Genomic DNA, 19,285 nt, shown 5'->3' on the forward strand with positions numbered 1-19,285 from the left:
AAATACCAATTCCTTATGCAGGCCTGGGCTTAGATTACAGGTCTTTTTCCTACTGATGGACTCAGTCCACTGGCCAACCCTGTTTCCTTCTCAAGGAAAAGACACATCCAAGAAAACCCATGCTTCATGCAAACTAGCCACTTCTGGATGAGCTCATTGTAGCCCGGGGGCTTGTGGGAATATCCCTGCAGTAGCCTCACGTGGCTCCAAGATGGGGCTGGTTCTCAGCAGCTCGGAACAGACACTAGGGCAGCATCGGGTAAGCAGGATTTACAAGTGCAGCCGGCTGTCTGCAGGGCTCCAACTGTGCCCTTCCAGCTGCTTTTCTCCCAGCTGAGTCTTGCTGGCACAGAAGCCACCAGCCCACACTGATGCCTTCCTGCCTTGGCCTGCTCCCTGTGGTTTTGTTCTTTGTGTTGGTGCAAGAAGAGTCAAGGCGTGGCTTGGCTTGGTGGAACCTGAAGGAGCAGTCCCCATAGCAGCAAGAAGAGAAATTGCCTTTTAAACCAAAGGAGATTCTGGGGCAGCTCCAGGCAACAGAGCAGGACTAGGCAAAAGCAGGTCACCAGTGGTGATGGGATTTTCCTGTTTCTGGGAATCTAAAATATTTCTTCCTGCCCTCTCCATGGGTGATATCAACCTGTGGGTTGAACATGATGTTTGTTGCTGGTTTTTGTTTTTTGCAAACTGCATGGGAGTCTGCTTCTCCCAGAAGAGAAGGAACATGGAGGAGTAGAAAGAAGATATAAATTCACCTCTCCCAGCTTGGCTCATCTCCCCAAGAGGGGGAGCATTTCCCCAGCAGGTGAGTCAACGCCAGAGCCAAGGCTCAGTGGTGTGGGGACATTAGACTCTCCCCAGCCCCCACTCCCCATGCCCAGCTGATCAGCTCACCTGAGGTTCCCTTTGTTGGTGGCATACTTGACATGGTTGCAGATGTAGTTGAACATCCCATGAGCCGTGGTACAGTCTCGAGCATCAAACACCTAGAAGAGGTGCATTACGGGATGTTGAACGATTGTTTGCTGAGTGAATGTTTGATTGCCTCCTCTTCCCCTCTCCAGCTTCCCCAGTGCAGTCTTCCCATTTGAGGAGAACACAGAGCCCACTCCAGCTGCTGCTGCATTGCAGGAACGAGCACCTCATTACTGACTCCCAGGCTGGGTTTTATATATTCTTTTTCTATCCTAATAACCAAGGTCAATCATACCAGAAAAAAATCCTTAATAGTAGGCATGGAATACGTGTGAATGCAGGAAAGGGATGATGAAAAGGACAGACTTTTAATGCACTGGTTACATTTCCTGTTAGGTTACTAGGAGTTAGGAATGAAAAAACAAAACAAACAAAAATCAAAGTAAAACCTCCCTGACCTCGATAACTAATCTGCTTCCAACTTTAAACTATTCCTAGAATAAAATCATACCCGAGTACACAGAAAGTAATACCTTCAAGGAGTAGGCAGATAACAAAAATAAACAAAGAAAGTAGGTGTAAGGCAAAAGGGAGTGGTGGGGTCTGCAGTAAACTGGAGAGTAAAAGTCCTACCAAGAAATATGCAAATTCATTTTTTATAAAACACTGTGTTCGCTAAATAAAACATAAATATAGTCCAGATTTGGCCATAATCTGAGAATTTGGGGTCCCATGATCACCATCTCATAAGTCACCACGGCCATCACGTGCCCTTGGTAGGAGCTGACCCTTGTTAAAGCTCCATCCACTCTACTCCCCTCCTCCCCTCACCAATGGGCTCTTCAAGTACCTGAGCCTCGCCACCTACCTGCAGCTTGGACCACTGGATCCTGCCGACACAGCGGGAGGCATTCCGCCAGGCATGCTTGGCCCCATAGATGAGCTCCGTGTCCTTGAGCTGGTAGGTGCTGGTGGTGTCAATCTCTTTGTTTACCTCTTCCAGCCTGTCCATGTGGGCTTTGGAGCCAAATCTGAGTGAGGAAGGAAGGGACACGGGAGCATCACCCTCTCTTCTGAATTAGAGGCTGGTGGAAGGGGTGAGCCATTACAGGAGGCCAGAAGCCACAGAAAGTCCTGATTTCTGCATGCAAGAGTTTCAGCATAAAGCAGAGTCTGCAAACCCAAATGCCCACAAAAGCCCAGCAGTGTACACATGACCAAACTGGCCAGGTGGGGACTGTAGCAAACAGGTGAGCCCAGGCTTTGTCCAAAGTGGGCCGCCATAACTGCTCCAGCCAATTGTCGCCTGATAGGAATGGAGGCACAGAGCTACCAGATCTTCTTCCAAGAGAAACCGGAAATCTGATTTTTAAACAAAACTCTTTCAATTTTTAAATGTTGGCAATGATTTCAATTTTAGAAATTAAAAACAAATTATTACGGAAAATTTTAGGCTTATGAAAAGGTATACAGAAGAATATAATGAACATCTATGCTCCAAGCCCAAGAAATATAGTCCTTTGGGGATGACTTCCCTGTCACAGTCCACTGTCTCCCCAGAAGTGACTGCTATCTTGAATCTGGCATTAACTGTTCTCATATTCGTTTATACGCTTGCCACATGTGTATCTATCCTTAAACCATGTACAATATTATTCTGTGTGTTTAAAAAGTTTATATAAGTGTTGCTGTACAGGATCTATCCATCTACAACTTGTCCTTACTTTCTTTTGCTTAAAGTCATTTGTGACCTTCATCCCCATGAACGTGCAGAGCTCTAACCCCTTCGTTTTTTACAGTTGTATAGTATTCCATTCCTGGAATACACCATGACTTATTTATACACTCTCCTGTTGATGGCATTGAGGTGGTTTCCTGCTGGTTTTTTAACTATAATTTTTTTCCCACTATAAACAATGTTTCCATGCACATTCTTATGCATGCCTCCTTGTGAACAGGTGTGAATTTCTCTAGGGTACATCCCCAGGCATGGAATTGCTTGAAGTGTTTCAAATTTTAAGCAACACTTTGCAGGCCAAACAAAAACACTGCTGGGGCCAGATGTGGCCCCCAGGCTCCCGGTTTTTGACCTCTGTGTAGGGCGGGGTAGAGGCCATATGCTCAGCCTTGGTTCAAATGCCTGCAAAATTGGAGCTGATGTCTTTGTTCCTATTCCATAACTTACCCAGTCTTCTCAGACTCGACATACACTTACCTTTTAATCGATGAGTAGTACTGATCAATAAACTCTTTGGCGAGAGGGAAGAGCTGTTCTTTTGTGCGGACATCTTCAGGCTTTCGTATATGCTGAGGAAGGTGCATAATAGACCCCACACAGATGTGCTCGGTGCATCCTGTTTCCTGGAAGATCGAGAGAGATTTGGGCTATTGCTTGGATTTACCCGAGTGTGGCAGGTGTTGGGCTGTGGACCTGGATCTGGTATTCATGGTAAAGTTCACCTAGTCCTTAATTCCCAGAGAGGATTCCTCAATTACCAGCTTCAAATCATTGTTGGATGTGATCATCAGACAAGGTAAAAAGCAATAAGTAGCATTTTAAGGTTCCTAAAGTGTTTGCTCTGCTTAATTGGGGGATCAGATTTTTTGGACTAGGAACCAGACTCATTGGCACTAAATTCCGAAATATTTTTTGATTCCATGTGATTGAGAAGGAACTAATAGAATGGCTATAGTAACTCATTTGAACACATCTATGGTAGATTGCAAAAAACAGCCCCAATCCCTCCCCTCCCTGTATTCGAACTCTTTGCAACATGCTTTTATATCAACTCCCTATTGCCTTGCTCCTTGATTCTGGGCTGGGTTTGGCCCATTGAAGGTGGCAGAGGTGACCCTGTGCAAATTCTGAGCCTGGGCCTCCAGGAACCCTGCAATCATGTGTGAACAAGCCCAAGCTAGCTTGCCAGAAGAGGAGAGATCACAAAAAACAGAGTTAGGTTATGGCCCTGGTTGGGGTCATCCTAGACCAGGCTTCCCTTGGCTGACCCCTCAGACAACTGCAAAAGCAGGAGCCAGCCCCACTAAGATCAACTGAGTCCAGTCCAGTTTTTTTGGCAGCTGGCTGGTATGGGGAACTGAACCCTTGACCTTGGTGTTGCAAGTGTTGTGAGGCTGTGCTGTAACCAAATGAGCTAACCAGCCAGCCCCCAATCTGTAGATTTTTGAAAAATAATAGTTTATTTTCAGCCACTAAGTTTTAGGGCAGTTTGTTATGCTGCAATAGCTAACAGATACAGGTTGAGCATCCCTAATCCAAAAATCCAAAATCTAAAAATCTCCAAAATATAAAACTTCTTGAGTGCTGATATGACACTCAAAGAAAATGCTTACTGGAGCATTGTTGATTTCATATTTCGGATTAGGGATGCTCAACTGGCATGTATTCTGCAAGTATTTCAAAATTTGAAAAAAATCCAAAATCTGAAACACTTCTGGTCCCCAGCATTTCAGATAAAAGACACTCTTTCAACCTGCATGACATTCCTCCAAGAGGCCCATTTTCAACAAAAATTTAAAACAATATGTTGATTTGTTGACTGTTCAAATATAAGAATTTAGAGGACACACTGTGAAATCTAGGAAGCATTCATTCAATAGTCCCTCAGCGGTCAGACTATGAGACAAAGAGAACGTATTCAGAGTCAGAAACTTCCCTTAGATTTTTGCGGGGACCAGGAACGCAAATAAAAAGCATTTACGTAATGGAGTATCCACCAGTGTTTCTCAAATAGGGATGAATTTCCTGCCCAGGGGATGTTAGGCAATATCTGGAGACATTTTGGGTTGTCACAACTTGTGTGTGGGGGAGTGGTACTGACATGCAGTGAGCATAAGCCAGGGTGATGCTAAACATCCTTTCCTGCACAGGACAGTCTGCCATGACAAAGACTTACCCGGCTCCAAATGTGGATAGATAGTGCTGAGGTCAAGACCCTGGTCTACACCCTGCTCGGATACTCACCAACGTGCTCTTAAGGTGGAGGGTATCAGTGAGAACCACGTCAGTCTCCCAGTTCTTGACCTTGAGGAAGCGGGGACACTTGGAGGGGCTGCCATTCTTTGTGGGGGACTGTTTTCCCGAGGCAGGGGGCTGGAGGAGAGAATGAAGGTGGAACTTTAGGCAGGGTCTGGAGTGGACTATAAAATCATCTCTCCCGGGACTGCAGAGGAATTCCTATTCCTGGAATCTGCCCCGAGTCACCAGCTGTCTGCACCAGGAGAAGGATCCAACTCTCAAACCTGAGGCTGGGTCAATTTAGTTGAATTTCTGGGCCTTCCTACCACAACTCAAACTCATCATTTTTGGCAAATCCTGGGAAAACAGAAAGGTGGAAATTAGAAAGTTTTGAAGCACAGAATATTTGCCCCAAATTTCAGGTTTCTGCCTCTTAAACATGCCAAGCTTGTTCTTGCCTCAGGGCCTTTGCCCTTATGGTTCCCTTTGTCTTGAACAGCTTCAGTTCTCCCACTTGTCTACACTCTGTAAACAAATAGGCCTGTAGGTGAGGGGGGCAGAGTTCCAGGCTGCCCAATGGTGGCCCACCCACTTTCGACCTCACTGATCAGGTTCACATCTGTCTTGGATGTTTCTGGGCAGTGTCTACCTGCCTGGGCAGAGGTGTGTCCAAGCATTGGGCAAGCACCAGTCTCTCGGCACCTGTAAGGGACAGGCAGCAGGCACACCCTGATGCAAAAGCCAAGCAAGGGAGGGAAGATGAGCCAATGCCGATGATGCTCATGCAGAGAGCAGACAGGTGGGCAGTGACCTTGAGGCAGGGTGTTTATACATTCAACTAGTATTTACTGAGCACCAACTATGTGCTGGAGGTAGGAGTGAAGGTGAGTGCTAGGAGACAAAGTCAGAGAGGAGGCAGGTCCCACATCTCATTGGCCTGGAGGACCTCAGGCTGGTGAGGATAGCTGTGAATTATGATTAAATGTGCTAAGTCCAGGAAAGAAGTCACAGAGAACTCTGAAGGACTAATACTTAAAGCTAATGTTCAATGAGCACTTACTAGGTGCCAGCAACATATCACTATTTTACAGATGAGGAAACTGAGGCACACAGAGGTTAACTAAGATCACAGAGCTAGAAAGCTGGAGCCAGTAGTCAAATTCAGGCAGTGCGGCTTCCAAACCATGTCCTTCACTGCTTGCCTATCCTGCCTCTTGGCCATTATGAATCATTCATTCACCCAACACATGTTCATGGAGTATCCCCTATGTGCCAGGCCAGGCAGCAAGAACCAGAGCTGCAGTGACAAACTAGACAGATGTCATCTCTGCTCCATGGAGTCATGGTCCAGTAGGGGGTGCTGCCAATTTAATGAGCCACTGCAGTCAAGTGCAATAAATGTCATAACATGGGACATTGGCAGGGTGTAGGAGACCCTGGGAGTACATAGAAGAGACACCTAACCCAGAGTGTATGACTTCTAAGTCAATACCAGAAGGATGAGTAGGTGTTAGCCAGGCAAAGAAGGGGAAGCAGGGTCTTGCAGGCAGAGAGAACAGCTCGTGCGGAGGTCCTGAGGTGAGAGACCTATCATGGCCGCCTTTACGGCCAGTGGGATAGAAGCTCTGTGCCAAAGCATCCATGCTGCCAGGTTGGAGCCTGGGAACAGCATGCCACTGTTAAAGATAGTTCCAGAAGAGTGCAGGAAATGACAGCAGGGAACAAATAGAAGGTGCTAGAACTCACGACCTTCCACCTCTCTCTGCCCTGGCCAGACCTGGTCATCTCCAGTGGTTCCCATCTCCGTGCTAGGAGCTACGATCCATCTGTGCTGGCTAAGCCACAGGTGGGAGCTCTCCTGGACATCAGCCTCTTCTTTATCCCCCACAACCAACCCCTCCACAACTCCCATCCATTTTAGCCTTCTAAATAGTTCTAGAATCTATCCACTCTCTTCTCCCTCTACTGGTCAGCACCCTGACCAAGCCACCATCATCTCTTGCTTGGATGATTACAGTCACCTCCTAAATGTTAGCCATGACTTATCACTGTAAGTGTTGTTATTATACCACTACTAGCACAACTTCTAGTATTATTACTATTACTACTGTTACTGCTATAACTATTACTACTGTGCTACTACCATACTATGCAGCACGAGAAGGATTTGAATGAGTTTTTCCTTTCGTTCTCCATTTGTAGTTTCTATCCTGCTGAGCTCAAAGTTATTTTACTTATGTCTCCCTACAAAGCCACATGCAAACAACCCCACTGCCTTTGAAAGCCTGGCCAGACATTGTAAACACCTCTTTAGGATTCTGTCTCTGCTCCCAGCAGACATGCAGTGGATGGAAGTCACATCTGGGAAGGCCTTTGTAGGGATTCATTCCTCTGATCGTGCTGGCAACCTACATCCTTGAGAAAAACAATCCTACCTTGCCCACGTGGAAGGCACTCCAGCCAACCTCCCTCAATACTGGGTTTCCCTCAGCCAGCTGAGAAACTCTCTCAACCACCCACGTTAACTCCCTGGAGACTGAGGAACAGCTGGAATCTCAGAGGAGGGGATGACAGACACGGTGTTGGTGTTGGGGTTGGGCCCAGGACTCAGAGGGCGGGAGGGCAGATGAGTGGGGAGGGTGGCCCAGCACGAGCAGGAGGTGTGGGGTGTGGCTGGTGGGTGGGCAGCCGACAGCCTTCATTGCTGGGGAGCAGAGGGAGCTAGAGAACAGGCCTAATACAAGAGGCCATCTGTTGGGGTTCCAGATGTGCGAGGGGTGGTTGTTAAGAGCCAAGTAATTGGCTGCCTGAGCACAAGCCAGGCTACCTTCCACCCTGGGCTTCATTGGATCGCACGCTTGAAACCAGGCATTAGGGGGCCTCTGGCAGGGCTGTTGTACTTGGGGCTTTGATGTTTTAATTAGCCAGCAGTAATATTAGATGACTCAGGAGGGGGCAAACAGGGAGATTAATATAGCAGTCAGGAGCCCTGCTTGTAGGATGCAAATGACTTTTCTGAGTGGGGACCGAAGGGTTCCTGCTCAAAACGCAGATTAGCAGCACTTGAGAGTTATTATGTTGGGGACAGGGCACAAGTGGGCTCTGGGCTATGTCTACATGTGTCATTTTCAGGCTTTGTGTCTACAGTGGGACAATGGAAGCTTTCAGGTGAGGGGAGAGACACTGGATCTCTCTCAGTGGGTCCTGTGGGAGGGCTCCTTGGGACAACTGCTCCTAAATTTGCGAAGGAGGCTGTGAGCTCCTGGGCATTTCAAAGGCTTTGTCAATACCTCCTGAGTTAGAGAGCTAGCAGGGACCTTGAAAACCGGAAGGAAATGGTCTTGCAGCCCACGCCCAAAAGAAGGCAGCAAGGCCTCAGCCATACAGTGGATCTCATCTTACAACTGGGAAAAGCGTCCTACAGCTGCCTGCTTTAAATCAGGGGTCCACAAACTGTGGCCCGTAGGCCAGATCTGGCTGTTTTTCGACAGCCTGTGAGCTAAGAATGGTCTTTCCATTTTTAGATTGTTGAATACAAAAATCAAAATAATAATTATTTGTGACACATGAAAGGTATAGGAAGTTCGTTCAAATTTCAGTATCAGTAAATAAAGTTTTATTGGGACACAGCTATGCTCCTTTGTTTCTACATTTTCCTATGGCTGCTATTGTGCTGCAATGGCAGAGCTGGGTAGTTATGATAGAGACCAAGACCGTACGGGCCACAAAGCTGAAAATATTTCCTTTCTTTCCCTTTACAGAAAAAGTTTGCTGACTTCTGATCTAAAGGATTGAATTCCAGTGGCTGACCACTGAGTGCACATGTATGTGTATATTTATATCTCTGTGTCTCATAGGTAGATGATATTTGTTTTCGGCCTATCCACTGTTCAATTCCTCTATTCCCAGCCCATCACACAGCACAAGTTCAATAAACATTTGAGGTCCTTTTTTCTGTTTTTTGTTTTGGCCTCTAGAACTGTGAGCAATAAATTTCTGTTGTTTAAGCCACCCAGTCTATGGTACTTTGTGATTGTAACCCAAGCAGGCTAATGCAAGGTCTATGAATTTTGAAATTGTGGAGTCTCTTAAATGCTAAGCCAAGGACTTTGGTCTTGATTTAGTAGAGAATGAAGAGCCCGTGCAGCTGCCTGAGCAAGCGACCTTATCAAAGCTGGGTTTTAGGAAATATATGATTGCGAGGGCTGCAGGAGGGAGAGGGCAGAGGCAGAGAGACCCATGAAGAGCCTGTTGCACAAAAGAGGCCATGAGGGTGGAAAATACAGCTGCAGGAGCAGCGGGACAGGGAGGGAACAGCTGGAGACTGGAAGTGCTGGAAGCAGAAGTGAGAGCCTTGGGGTGCGAGAGGGTGGAGGGAAAAGGCTGAAATCAACATGGCTTTGGGGGCTTCCAGTCTGGGTAAGTGGGAGGACTGTGAGCCTTTTAGCAGACGTTGTGAAGTGCGGAGTAGGAGTGTTGGGAGGTGGAGGGAGGGAAGTGCTTTAGGCAGGAAGACAGAAATTCAGCACCAGAATCTGGAAGATCTAGAAACAGAAGCCAAGCACCTGCCCTTCCCTAGTTGTGTGCTGTCACCGTCACGGACCTCACAGCAAAGCCACGACTGAGAGCTACGGCGAGGGAGGGAGGCACTGTGAGACACAGGACATCTTAGGAGCTGTCATGGGCTGAACTGTGTCCCCTCAAATTCATATGCTGTCATCCTAACCCACAGTACCTCAGAGTGGGACCTCCTTTGGAGATAGGGTCTTTACAGAGGTAACCAAGTTACAAATGGGGTCATTAGGGTAGGCCCTGATCAGATATGATGGGTGTCCTTATACAAAGGGAAATTCAGAGACAGACACACACACAGGGAGGGGGCCATATGGACATGGAAGATGGCCATCTACAAGCCAAAGAGTGAGGCCGGGGCCAGATTATCCCTCCTAGCCCTCAACAGAACCAGCTCTGCCAACACCTTGATTTTGCGATTCTGGCCTCCATACCTGTAAGGCACTAAATTCTGTTGTTTAAGGCACCAGTGGTGGTGCTTTGTTATGGCAGCGCTAGCACATGAATTCAGGGGGGAAGACCCAAACTTGCACAAGGAAAGTAGCTTCTTATTCTCACGCTTTTGGTGACAGTGACACGCCTCTGTTACGGGCCTGCAGCAACCTGCCCCTCTTGGCTCGTTCTGAAATGAGGGCAGCACAATGGGGCTGAGCTGGGCAGTGGGCCACCACGCCAGGGGCCAGATGCCACACATGGTGCCCTTTGCTGCATTTCAGGTGGCACCACTCCAACCTGTGGTGCCACCTCTTCAGGACAGCAAGAGTAACCTGGTTACGAGCTGTGGCAGCTCAGGGTCCAGGCCCACAGACCTGCCAACCAGTAGGTACCCACCCACCCATGCAATTAAAAAATTGCTACTTATAGAATTTAACCAACCATGTTTAGAACCTTGGAGTATATTCAAAGCATTATGTCTAAAGTGATTCGTTCTTTACAATAACTCTATGGAAGCTCGAAATCACTGATTCTCTTTCTCTCTCTCTCCCAGTTCAACAGTCCATGTTTTATAGTCTGTGGAGGCTGATTAAGAAAGGGGAGATCAGGGGTCAGACCTGTCACAGTTTGGGAATGGGGTGGCAAGGATCTCTAGCGGGTAAGGGGACTTTAAGCTAGATTTGCTGACACTTTCTTCAAACCACAGTAATATTACAAGATAGCCAGATGTTACTAGATAACTTTAAACCTGGCCCCATTACAAGACCAGAATGTATATGTGCACTAGGAATTGATTTGAGAATGAATCCTGTAATTATCTCATGGGCTGCCCCCATGATACTGCATTGTATTGTGTGTGCTTGTTAAAATCATTAACTTGCTAAATGTAAACATTAAAAATGCACAAATTTTGTGACTAGTTTTGGTCTTTTTAGCTTTTAACATATCCTGGGACCCCCAGATGTTGAAAGTGGGTTGGGGCTCTCTTGGCCTCTGCTAGTCTCTGTTTGGAGGGGGTTTTGGCAACTGGCATTGACTTGCCAAGAGAGGATGGAAAATGACTTTGACCCCACTTGGCCTTCATGGGAAAAGAATCTGAATTTAGGGAGATGTAGTGAGTGAGCATGCAGAGTGGTTTCACTGATTCCCAAACCAAAATGTCATTATCCCACCCGGACGACAGTCAGGACAGTCTGCACTGAATATATGCACTATTGAAACAAACAGCAAAATATGTAGAAATTCCAGTAGGGTTGAACCCAAGCACCTGTCAATTTAGGCACTGCTTCTTGGCTCCATCCTGGCTCTGAACCCCTAGGACAGCAGGACTTGGTTGCTGGTCTCTTGGCTAAGTGACCTATAAAGACCCAGGGGGTCACTGAGCAGGTGATGGGTCCAGTGGAGGGAAATGAGATGTCAGCAAGAGCTGGATTCTGCTGCCCGCAGGGACTAGAGAGACTCTGTTCAGTATACATTCTTGGAAAGCATCAACAGGGAGGGTTCACTGTTTGAGGGAACCCTGGGGACACTGGGTAACCCAGGAAAGGGGGACACTGAACTTGCTTTTGGGAAAATCCCACCTGGGTGTGTAACTATGGTCCAAGGCAAGGGACAGGTGACCCGATCAAGGTGGGGGCAAAAATGAGTTGAACAGCAACTTAGATCTCGGGATTTGGGGCACCCTCCCACAGAGAGAAATTAATGTCAAAACACAGGAGGTTTCTCAAATGCTTAGAGAAAGGCTTAGGGAAGGGGGTAACAAACAGGCTCCCCGAGATGTCAGCCTAAATGGAGCCAATGGAGTCTGCTAAAGCCAGCAAGGTGGGCTCTGAGGGTAACATCTGCGCATGAATCTATGAAACCCCAAATGTCACAGCATGATGACTGCTGTGCACGGTGGAAGTTTCTGGACATTGGGGCACATATTTGATGGAAAGATGACAGCTGGGCTGTGAGCTCCTCCAGGGTAGTGATCATGTTCAATTTCACTTCATTTCGAGGAACATTTAGTAAATGCCTGCTAGGTGCCTGACCTGGGCCAAGCCATTGCGCATCCACCAGTGGATTCAATGCATTCAGTGAATCCTCACAGTAACCCATTTTTCAGATGAGGAAACAGAGTCTCTGAGAGGTGAAGGGGCTATCGCTAAATTAATAAATAACAAGCAACAGAGCTGGGCTTGGAATCCAGGTTCTATGTTCTTATCTTTCCACATGAGGCCCTCGTGCTCTTCCGTCTGTGTAGTCCTAGAGCCTGGCCCTCAGGAGCCATGAATCACATACGTCACACTGATTTGCATGATGGACAAGAATGATCATGTAGTCGTAAAAGGAAAGAGATGCAGCCTGTCATGACGCAGTGGGTCACTGTGAGCTCTGGGTCACTGTGAGCTCCGGGCCACGAGGGTCTCATTCGTAAAATGTGGACAGTGCTTCTCACCCGATAGGCGATAGTAATTAGCAATATACCTAAGTTAGCAGCATAATAATTAGCCAAATAAAAACAACATAATGACAAACATTTCTGAGTACTTAGTTTGTGCCACGCCTTGCAGAGTTAAGAGTGGGCTCTGGGGCTCCCCAGCCTAGGTTCAAATATCTCCACCAGTTACTGGTTATGGGACCCTGATGAAGCTACTAAGCCCTCTGTGCCTCAGTTTTCTCATCTGTAAAATGGGGATAATAATAGTACTTCACTGGGTTGGGCTGGGGATTAAATGAGACTGTGCTCTAAAGTGCTGAGCACAGTAGCTGACATTGCTCAATACATAGTAGCTACTATTGTGACAGCTGACACCATTAGTTATACATTATCTCACTGTGTCCTCCCCACAACTCAACGAACCTATTAGCCTCTATTAGAAAAGGGAGGCTCAGCTAACTAATCGTCTCACCAAGGTCACCAACTAGGAGGGGACCAAACCTGATCTGACCCCAGAGCTGGGCTCTTTGTCTCAAGGCTGTGGGCATGTGGGTCCAATGGTTAAAATGGCTACAAACCTGCAAGGTGGTACTGTTATCGCTGTTATTGTTATTTTTATTCTTACATCATTACTGTGCAGTGAGTCAGGACTGACTTAGAAGAATTCACTGCTGGCACACTGGGTTGTTGCTGAGAGGCAGAGTATTTCATTGACGTGCCTTCATTCAGACCCAGGGGTCTTCCACTTCCTTTTGGTTTTCAGCAAAGCCAATACCAGCTGGTCTTTGGTACATACTCGTATACAGAGCAGCCCTGGTGACCTTTGATCCTCAGAAGATTTGGGAAGAAATGGCCCTCAAGACTGTGCCCCACTTGCCTCAACCTGGAGCTCTCCAGAGAGGCTGGGGTGCAAGTGACACTCACCTGGAAGTAGAGAGAAGCTTCTCAGCAGATTTTGACATTTTGAAAGCAGCCAGCAAGGCTTAAGTCCCCAGGGGAGGAAACACCAGGCTCCTGATGAGGTGGTGGGGGCAGGGAGGGGGGTTCAATATAACAGTCCTCTATCTGACTATCCAATTGTAGCAAGAGGCTGGGGAAAGGGGCAAAGGCCGCGGGGTGGATGGATAAGAAGGGAGAACTGAAAATGGTAACACTGCTTCCCCAGGCCCCAGACCCACTAAGGGTCTGATCAATGGTAAATCAGTCACTGAAGATAGATGTTCTGTCCCCAAGCAGGGCATGGTTTTACCCCTACCTCCCTCCTTAGAAAAGCAAACCAGGCAGGCAAGGGAAACAGATGACTAATCAGAATGGAAGCTGAGAAGAGCTTGATTAAATTCCAAGGTTTTGCAGGGAGAAAGGACAAACAGAAGTTTCTCATGGTATTTATCGAGGGAAGAATTTCACCGAAGATGACTATGATGTTAAGCGCCTTTGGAATGGTGTCAAAGCTCAACACGTGTTTCAGGTGGTATTAGCACAAAAGACAACCTCAGAGATCTAATAACAATCCTTCAGAAGAAAAAAAGTGCAACATATCAACCATTACCTGCTGTTCTCCACTTTCTTCTCGGTAAACTCCTACTTGTTCTTCAAAACCCCAGTCCAACGTCACCTCTTGGGGTGAACCTTTCCTGGTACCTGCTGAGGTATTTATGCTCCTGCAGTGTTTTGTGTTCCTCTCTATTTCAGCACTAATTGCATTGTTTTTTAGTCTCTCTGCACACATATCCCTGAGGGTCAAGGGCAGGGAGGACTGTTGCTCATCTCTGCTTCCATGCCAGGGCTATGCACATGGCAGGCATTGGGTAAATGGCTGGAGATGGGTGAACCGATTCATCCCATCTACTATCCCGGACCAGATGCAATTGGCAAGGGTGTTAAAGATGAGGATAATAAAGTCATCCACACACTGTGCTCTGTGACCAGGGACTTGAGCGTCACTGACCCCACTCCCAATAGACCCAGAGTATCAGCAAGAGAAATGACTACTAAAGATGAACGTAAGAGAAAGTGTCTTTATGACTGATTTTCTTCCAGTTTAAACAAACGAGAGCATCAGAGAAGGTGAAAATCCCTTCTGGGCCAAAGGGACAGAACTCACTGTTCCCTCAGGGAGCAAAAAGTCTTCTGAGTCAGGAAGTTCTTCCTCATGTCTAGCTCTCATCTGACCCGTTTCACTTGTGCTGTTGCCTTTTGCCCAGTTCTTGTGGAAAATGCAGACCAGCTGCTCCTCCACCATCACCTGTCTCTTGCTGACTCAGGAAAGCAAGTAGTGGCTGGGCCCCTCTGTGTTAACAATAATAAACCCCCCTGTGGATGCTTAACCAAGCAGCAAATGTGGGTTACAACTGGGAGGATGGAAGCTGGTTCTAGGAGCTCCAGGCTTTGAGCAGGTAGAGGCAAGGTTAAGTATAGGAGATGGCCTTTCAAGATGGGAAGAACAACGTGTTTTCTGTTAATTTGCTCAGCCCAGGAAACGTTTCTGAAGTCTGCGTGGCTAAGGCGATGTCTCGCACGAAGTAACAAGGCTGTTTCCTGAGCTCTGGAGCTGGGACTCAAATATAACCCAGCGCTTGGGTCTCTGCCTCCTGTCGGCTCTATTTCTGAGAGGTATTTGGAAAATCGAATCTCAGCAACAGAGCCAGGATGATCTCGCAGGCCTGTGGTTTTGAATCTCTTTGGGTCACGGACTACGTGGAGGATTTGATGGTAAGAGAGTGAACATAAACCTCAAGCCCTGCTGGCTTCTGTGTCATGCTTCCAGGAGCTTTTCAGTCTAAAACTGCTTGGCAGTCTTATGTAACCTCGGGAAGACTCGGTCCTTCCCCTTTTCTCCAGCACCCTCAAAGTTCCTTCCTTCTTTTCCAAGGAAACGGGATTTCCATTTTAGAAGAGGCCCTAAGGCAAGTTCTCAATACCTCTGTCCTTTCATCATCATGCCCTGCAAAGAAGGCCAGTGGTCCTTGTACGCATCACTCCTACCCCATTTTCAGTATCAAGCCCCACTCCCCAGGATTGAAGTTCAAGGTCATGATTATCAAGCTGCTGCTGTCTAAGTGAGGTGGATGGCACGGCCACAGTCCTGCCATTGTTCAGATTTCTGCAGTGACTTTCAGTTCTTTCCGGTGGGGTCAAAACCTTCTCTGCTTCTTACCTACAACCCAGATCTCAAGGGTTACTGCAGACCAGGAATTACAAACTCTGATACCTAAACGAGACTGGTAGGTAAGGTAAATCAGTAAAGGAGGCTGGGTAATTTCAACATAGAACACTTGGTTGCATATTAAATACATAAGAATATTCTTCCTTTTCACAAAAAATAAAATCTTTCTCATCTTTCCTCTTGGTTTATTTCTACTTGCCACTTATAATAAAGACAAAGATACAAAAAGATTTAACTTTCATCCTATTATAAGAAAATTAATAGCATTAAAGTTATTATAAATGACAATGGACTCTTGGACTTCATGAGAGGGAGACAGTAGGGAGTGGTGGGGATTATGGCAAACTGGAGAGCCATGTCCCGTCTAGAGGGGGCAGCTGCTATTTAGCCCATGCAGATTATTGCCCTATAAGAATGTAGGTTCACTGTGGTCAATTGTGCACTTTTTAAAGAGATGATGTAGATATATTTATGTAAAAATTTGAAAAATTGGCAATAAATTTAAAATATAAATATAAATTATCTCGAAGGACAATACAGTGTAGACCTAACAAATCACATCTACAGCCTGGATCTGGCTTGAGGCTGCCTCTTTCTCCTTCTGTCCTTCTTTGTCTTGGGAGGGTTCATATGGCAACACCCCTTCATTTTCAATTAAGAAAGAAAATATAAGGGAATTTTAGACTATATTTGTTCTTTAATCATTAATAGACAATAGTTCCCTAATGCTCACAGTGTGGCCTGATTTTTGAGGACAGCACAGTAAAAGTATACAATTGTGCTTTTCCACCAAATAGTCCCAGGTCTCATTGCCAGAGGGAGAGTCAGCCAGCATGACCACGAGCCTGACCTACTGTGGAATCCCTGATGTCTTTATCTTCCTGGCCAGACATCAGCAGCTAAGGAAAGCAATTCCCCCGAAGCTCTGGAATGTCTCATTCTCCTCCCTGAAGCTATGTAGAGAGGTTTTGAGTCATTGCTCAGATGAACTGGTAGCAAAAGGTACTGTCTGTAGATCAAGCATCAGATGAAAGAGCCTGACAACCTGGTCTGTGCCTTCCAGGCCTTAGGACAGGATGGGAAAGTTGGGAAAAGAAAGCAGGTTATCTTCACCTGCTGAGTGACCTGGGCCATCCCCTGTTCTGCCCTCCCTCTGGTCATTCCACCCATACTTGGCTGCAATGCAGAGGGTGGGTGGAAAATTCACACGCTTCCCTAGGGTTGCTGTGGCCTGGCCGGTCAGCTGCCTGGGCAGGCGAGAAAAAGGTGCTGCTGATCTCCAGCCAAATCTAGCCACTCTGGGGAACAATATTGATTCAGCTGTCAAAACACATCTCAGCAGATTAGCAAAGACTAAAAAGTTTGATAACAGATGAAGCTGGCGAGGCTGTGGGGAAACAGCCACTCTCCTACTTAGCTGGTAGGACTATTGCAACTTCTATAGTGAGCAATTTGGCAATTTCCACCCAAATCACAAATGTACATGACTTTTGACCCCTCAATTCCACATCTAAGAATTTATTCTATCGATAAGCCCGTCAATGTGCCAAATGAAGTATTTGTACAATGTCACTCATTACAGCACTGTCATAGCAAAATATTGGCAATGGCTCAAGTGTCCATTATGAAGGAATAGCTCAATGAATTACGGCATAGCTGTACAAGATTATGCAGCTATAAAAAAGAACCAGGACCCTCTTTATCTACTAACTGGGATTAATCTCCAAGATATGTTGATAAGTGAAAAAACAAGGGCAAAATAATATGTGTAGTGTGCTCTAATTTGTAGAAAAATACGTGAAAATAATATGTGTGTGTATATTTTCCTGTCTACACATAAAATGATGCTAAAATAACGCACAAAAACTATTAATATTGCTCACCTCTGGGGAGGGGAACTGTGTGGCTGAGATTAGGGGAGAGGGAAAATCTTCTCACCATGTATCTTTTCTATCTTTTAAATTTGGAACTATGTGAATGCCTTTCCTGGTAGAAACAGAATTAAAATGTAACAAATGGCAATCTCACAAGCAAAACAATACAAAAACAAAGCCAAAATCCCTATCCCAGGATAGGCGCTCCTGGTCTCAGCCTCCCAAGCTCTCCAGCCCGATAGGATGGCTGGTTTCCATCCCAGCATAGTTTGGGATTTGGCTTCCCACCGGGGGAATTCAGGGAGGCATGGGAACTATGTGCTTACCTGCTCCTTGTCTGAATACGGGTTGTTGAGGACAATGGGCACGCTGCCCTTTCCCCAAAGGTCGTTGAAGACTCGGTCATTCTCCACGCCAAGGGGCAGAGGTTTGTGCGACTTGCCCTCGAGATCTCTGAAAGGCAAGATGGGGCAGGTGAGGAAGGGGAGACATCAGGAAGGACCGCTGGCTGCTCTGATATGCAAGTGCTGAGTCTGTATAGAACCTCGGCAGCTCACGCATATGCTTCTATGTGGAGCCAGTGGGCTGTGCAGGCTGAGCCTGCCACATCATAAAGTTCACCTGCAACATGTGGAAGGCAGCCCCGGTTGTCAAGCACAAAGGTGAGCTCATCCATGTTGACCCCGAGGGCTGGTAGACTCCCATCTTTGTAGACATCATTTCAAGATGGACATGGTGTGGATTTTGCTCAACCTTCCCCCCTTCCCCATTTCATAAATCAGGGAACAGAGGAGGCCCATATCCTAGTAGAACTCCATGTACTGTGAAGCCCTTAATTTAATGCCTGTGACACTTAATGGTGGAAAAAGTAGGGGGCAGGAGGGACAGAGAAATTCCATGGGCCAGGATGATATGTCATTCTGACCTTGGCTAAAGCTTTGGGCTTTGTACAATAGCAGCTCAGGATAAATTGAATGATTTAGAAAATAAAGGGACCATAGCAACAAAAATAATGATACTATTAATAATGATAGCTAGCATTTATTAAGCACTTACTATGTGCCAAGCACTTTATAAGTGGTTTTTAAAATTTTATCAATATACATTGTAGTTGATTTTCATGTCCCTTTACCAATTTATGAGTATTTTAATTCATTTAACCCTTGTGACAACTGTGAGGCAGGAATGATGATTAATCGCCATTTTACGTATGGGGTAAGTGACACAGAGAGGAGCTAAGTTGCTCCAGGTCACACGGTGAGTCAGTGGCAAAGCCCAGCAGTCCAGCCCATTCCTCACATCTGTTCCGCAGTGGAGGCTCTCACATCATCACCATCATCATCACCATGACCACAGTCGTCACCACAGCCACCATCACCGTCATCATCATCATCACCCAGCTTTTCCTCCTCCTCATCAGTGCCATCATCACCACTACAATCACCACCACCATCATCATCCTCTCACCATCATTGTCTTCATCACATCATCATCTTCATTATCATCACTGTCATTACCAGCATCACCAGCATCTTCCTCCTCCTCTCCCGCATGACACCATCATCTCACAGTCATCATTGGATGAAGAAACTGAGGTTCAGAGAGGTTAAGTCACTAGCCTAAGCCACACAGCTAGTGAAGGTAAATTCAAGCCCACGCTTGCTCCAGACTGTACAGCCTGACTTCTTAACCATTGAGCTACCTTGGCTCTCTGCCCTTGAACTCTAACAGGCTCAGGATGAGGCTGTCTCGGCTAGGTGCCACAGGCTGACCATCCTCTGAGATGAAGATTCCTACCTTTGACATGGGGTCAAATCCAGCTCACTCCACTAGCTCTGCCTCACTTCTTCCTCCACCTGCTAAGCCTTCTGTCCTGTTCCTGACAACCTATTTCTTTTGACCCTCTTGTCCAGTTTTACCCTGTC

General features: G+C 46.6%; 1 protein-coding gene across 1 annotated transcript in view; it reads right to left on the reverse strand.

The window, feature by feature from the left end:
• Window positions 1-19,285, reverse strand: part of NOS1 (nitric oxide synthase 1) — a 169,807-nt gene that overhangs the window by 48,463 nt on the left and 102,059 nt on the right. Inside the window, exons 3-7 of the mRNA XM_063085368.1 lie at window positions 17,687-17,813; window positions 4,898-5,026; window positions 3,131-3,276; window positions 1,784-1,946; window positions 895-986 (exon numbers count right to left, since the gene is read on the reverse strand). Coding sequence (XP_062941438.1) covers window positions 895-986; window positions 1,784-1,946; window positions 3,131-3,276; window positions 4,898-5,026; window positions 17,687-17,813 — 657 coding nt within the window. The remainder of the gene's footprint in view (window positions 1-894; window positions 987-1,783; window positions 1,947-3,130; window positions 3,277-4,897; window positions 5,027-17,686; window positions 17,814-19,285) is intronic.

This window comes from Cynocephalus volans, chromosome 2 (genome assembly GCF_027409185.1).
Source record: "Cynocephalus volans isolate mCynVol1 chromosome 2, mCynVol1.pri, whole genome shotgun sequence".
In the NCBI taxonomy this organism is placed as follows: Eukaryota; Metazoa; Chordata; class Mammalia; order Dermoptera; family Cynocephalidae; genus Cynocephalus; species Cynocephalus volans.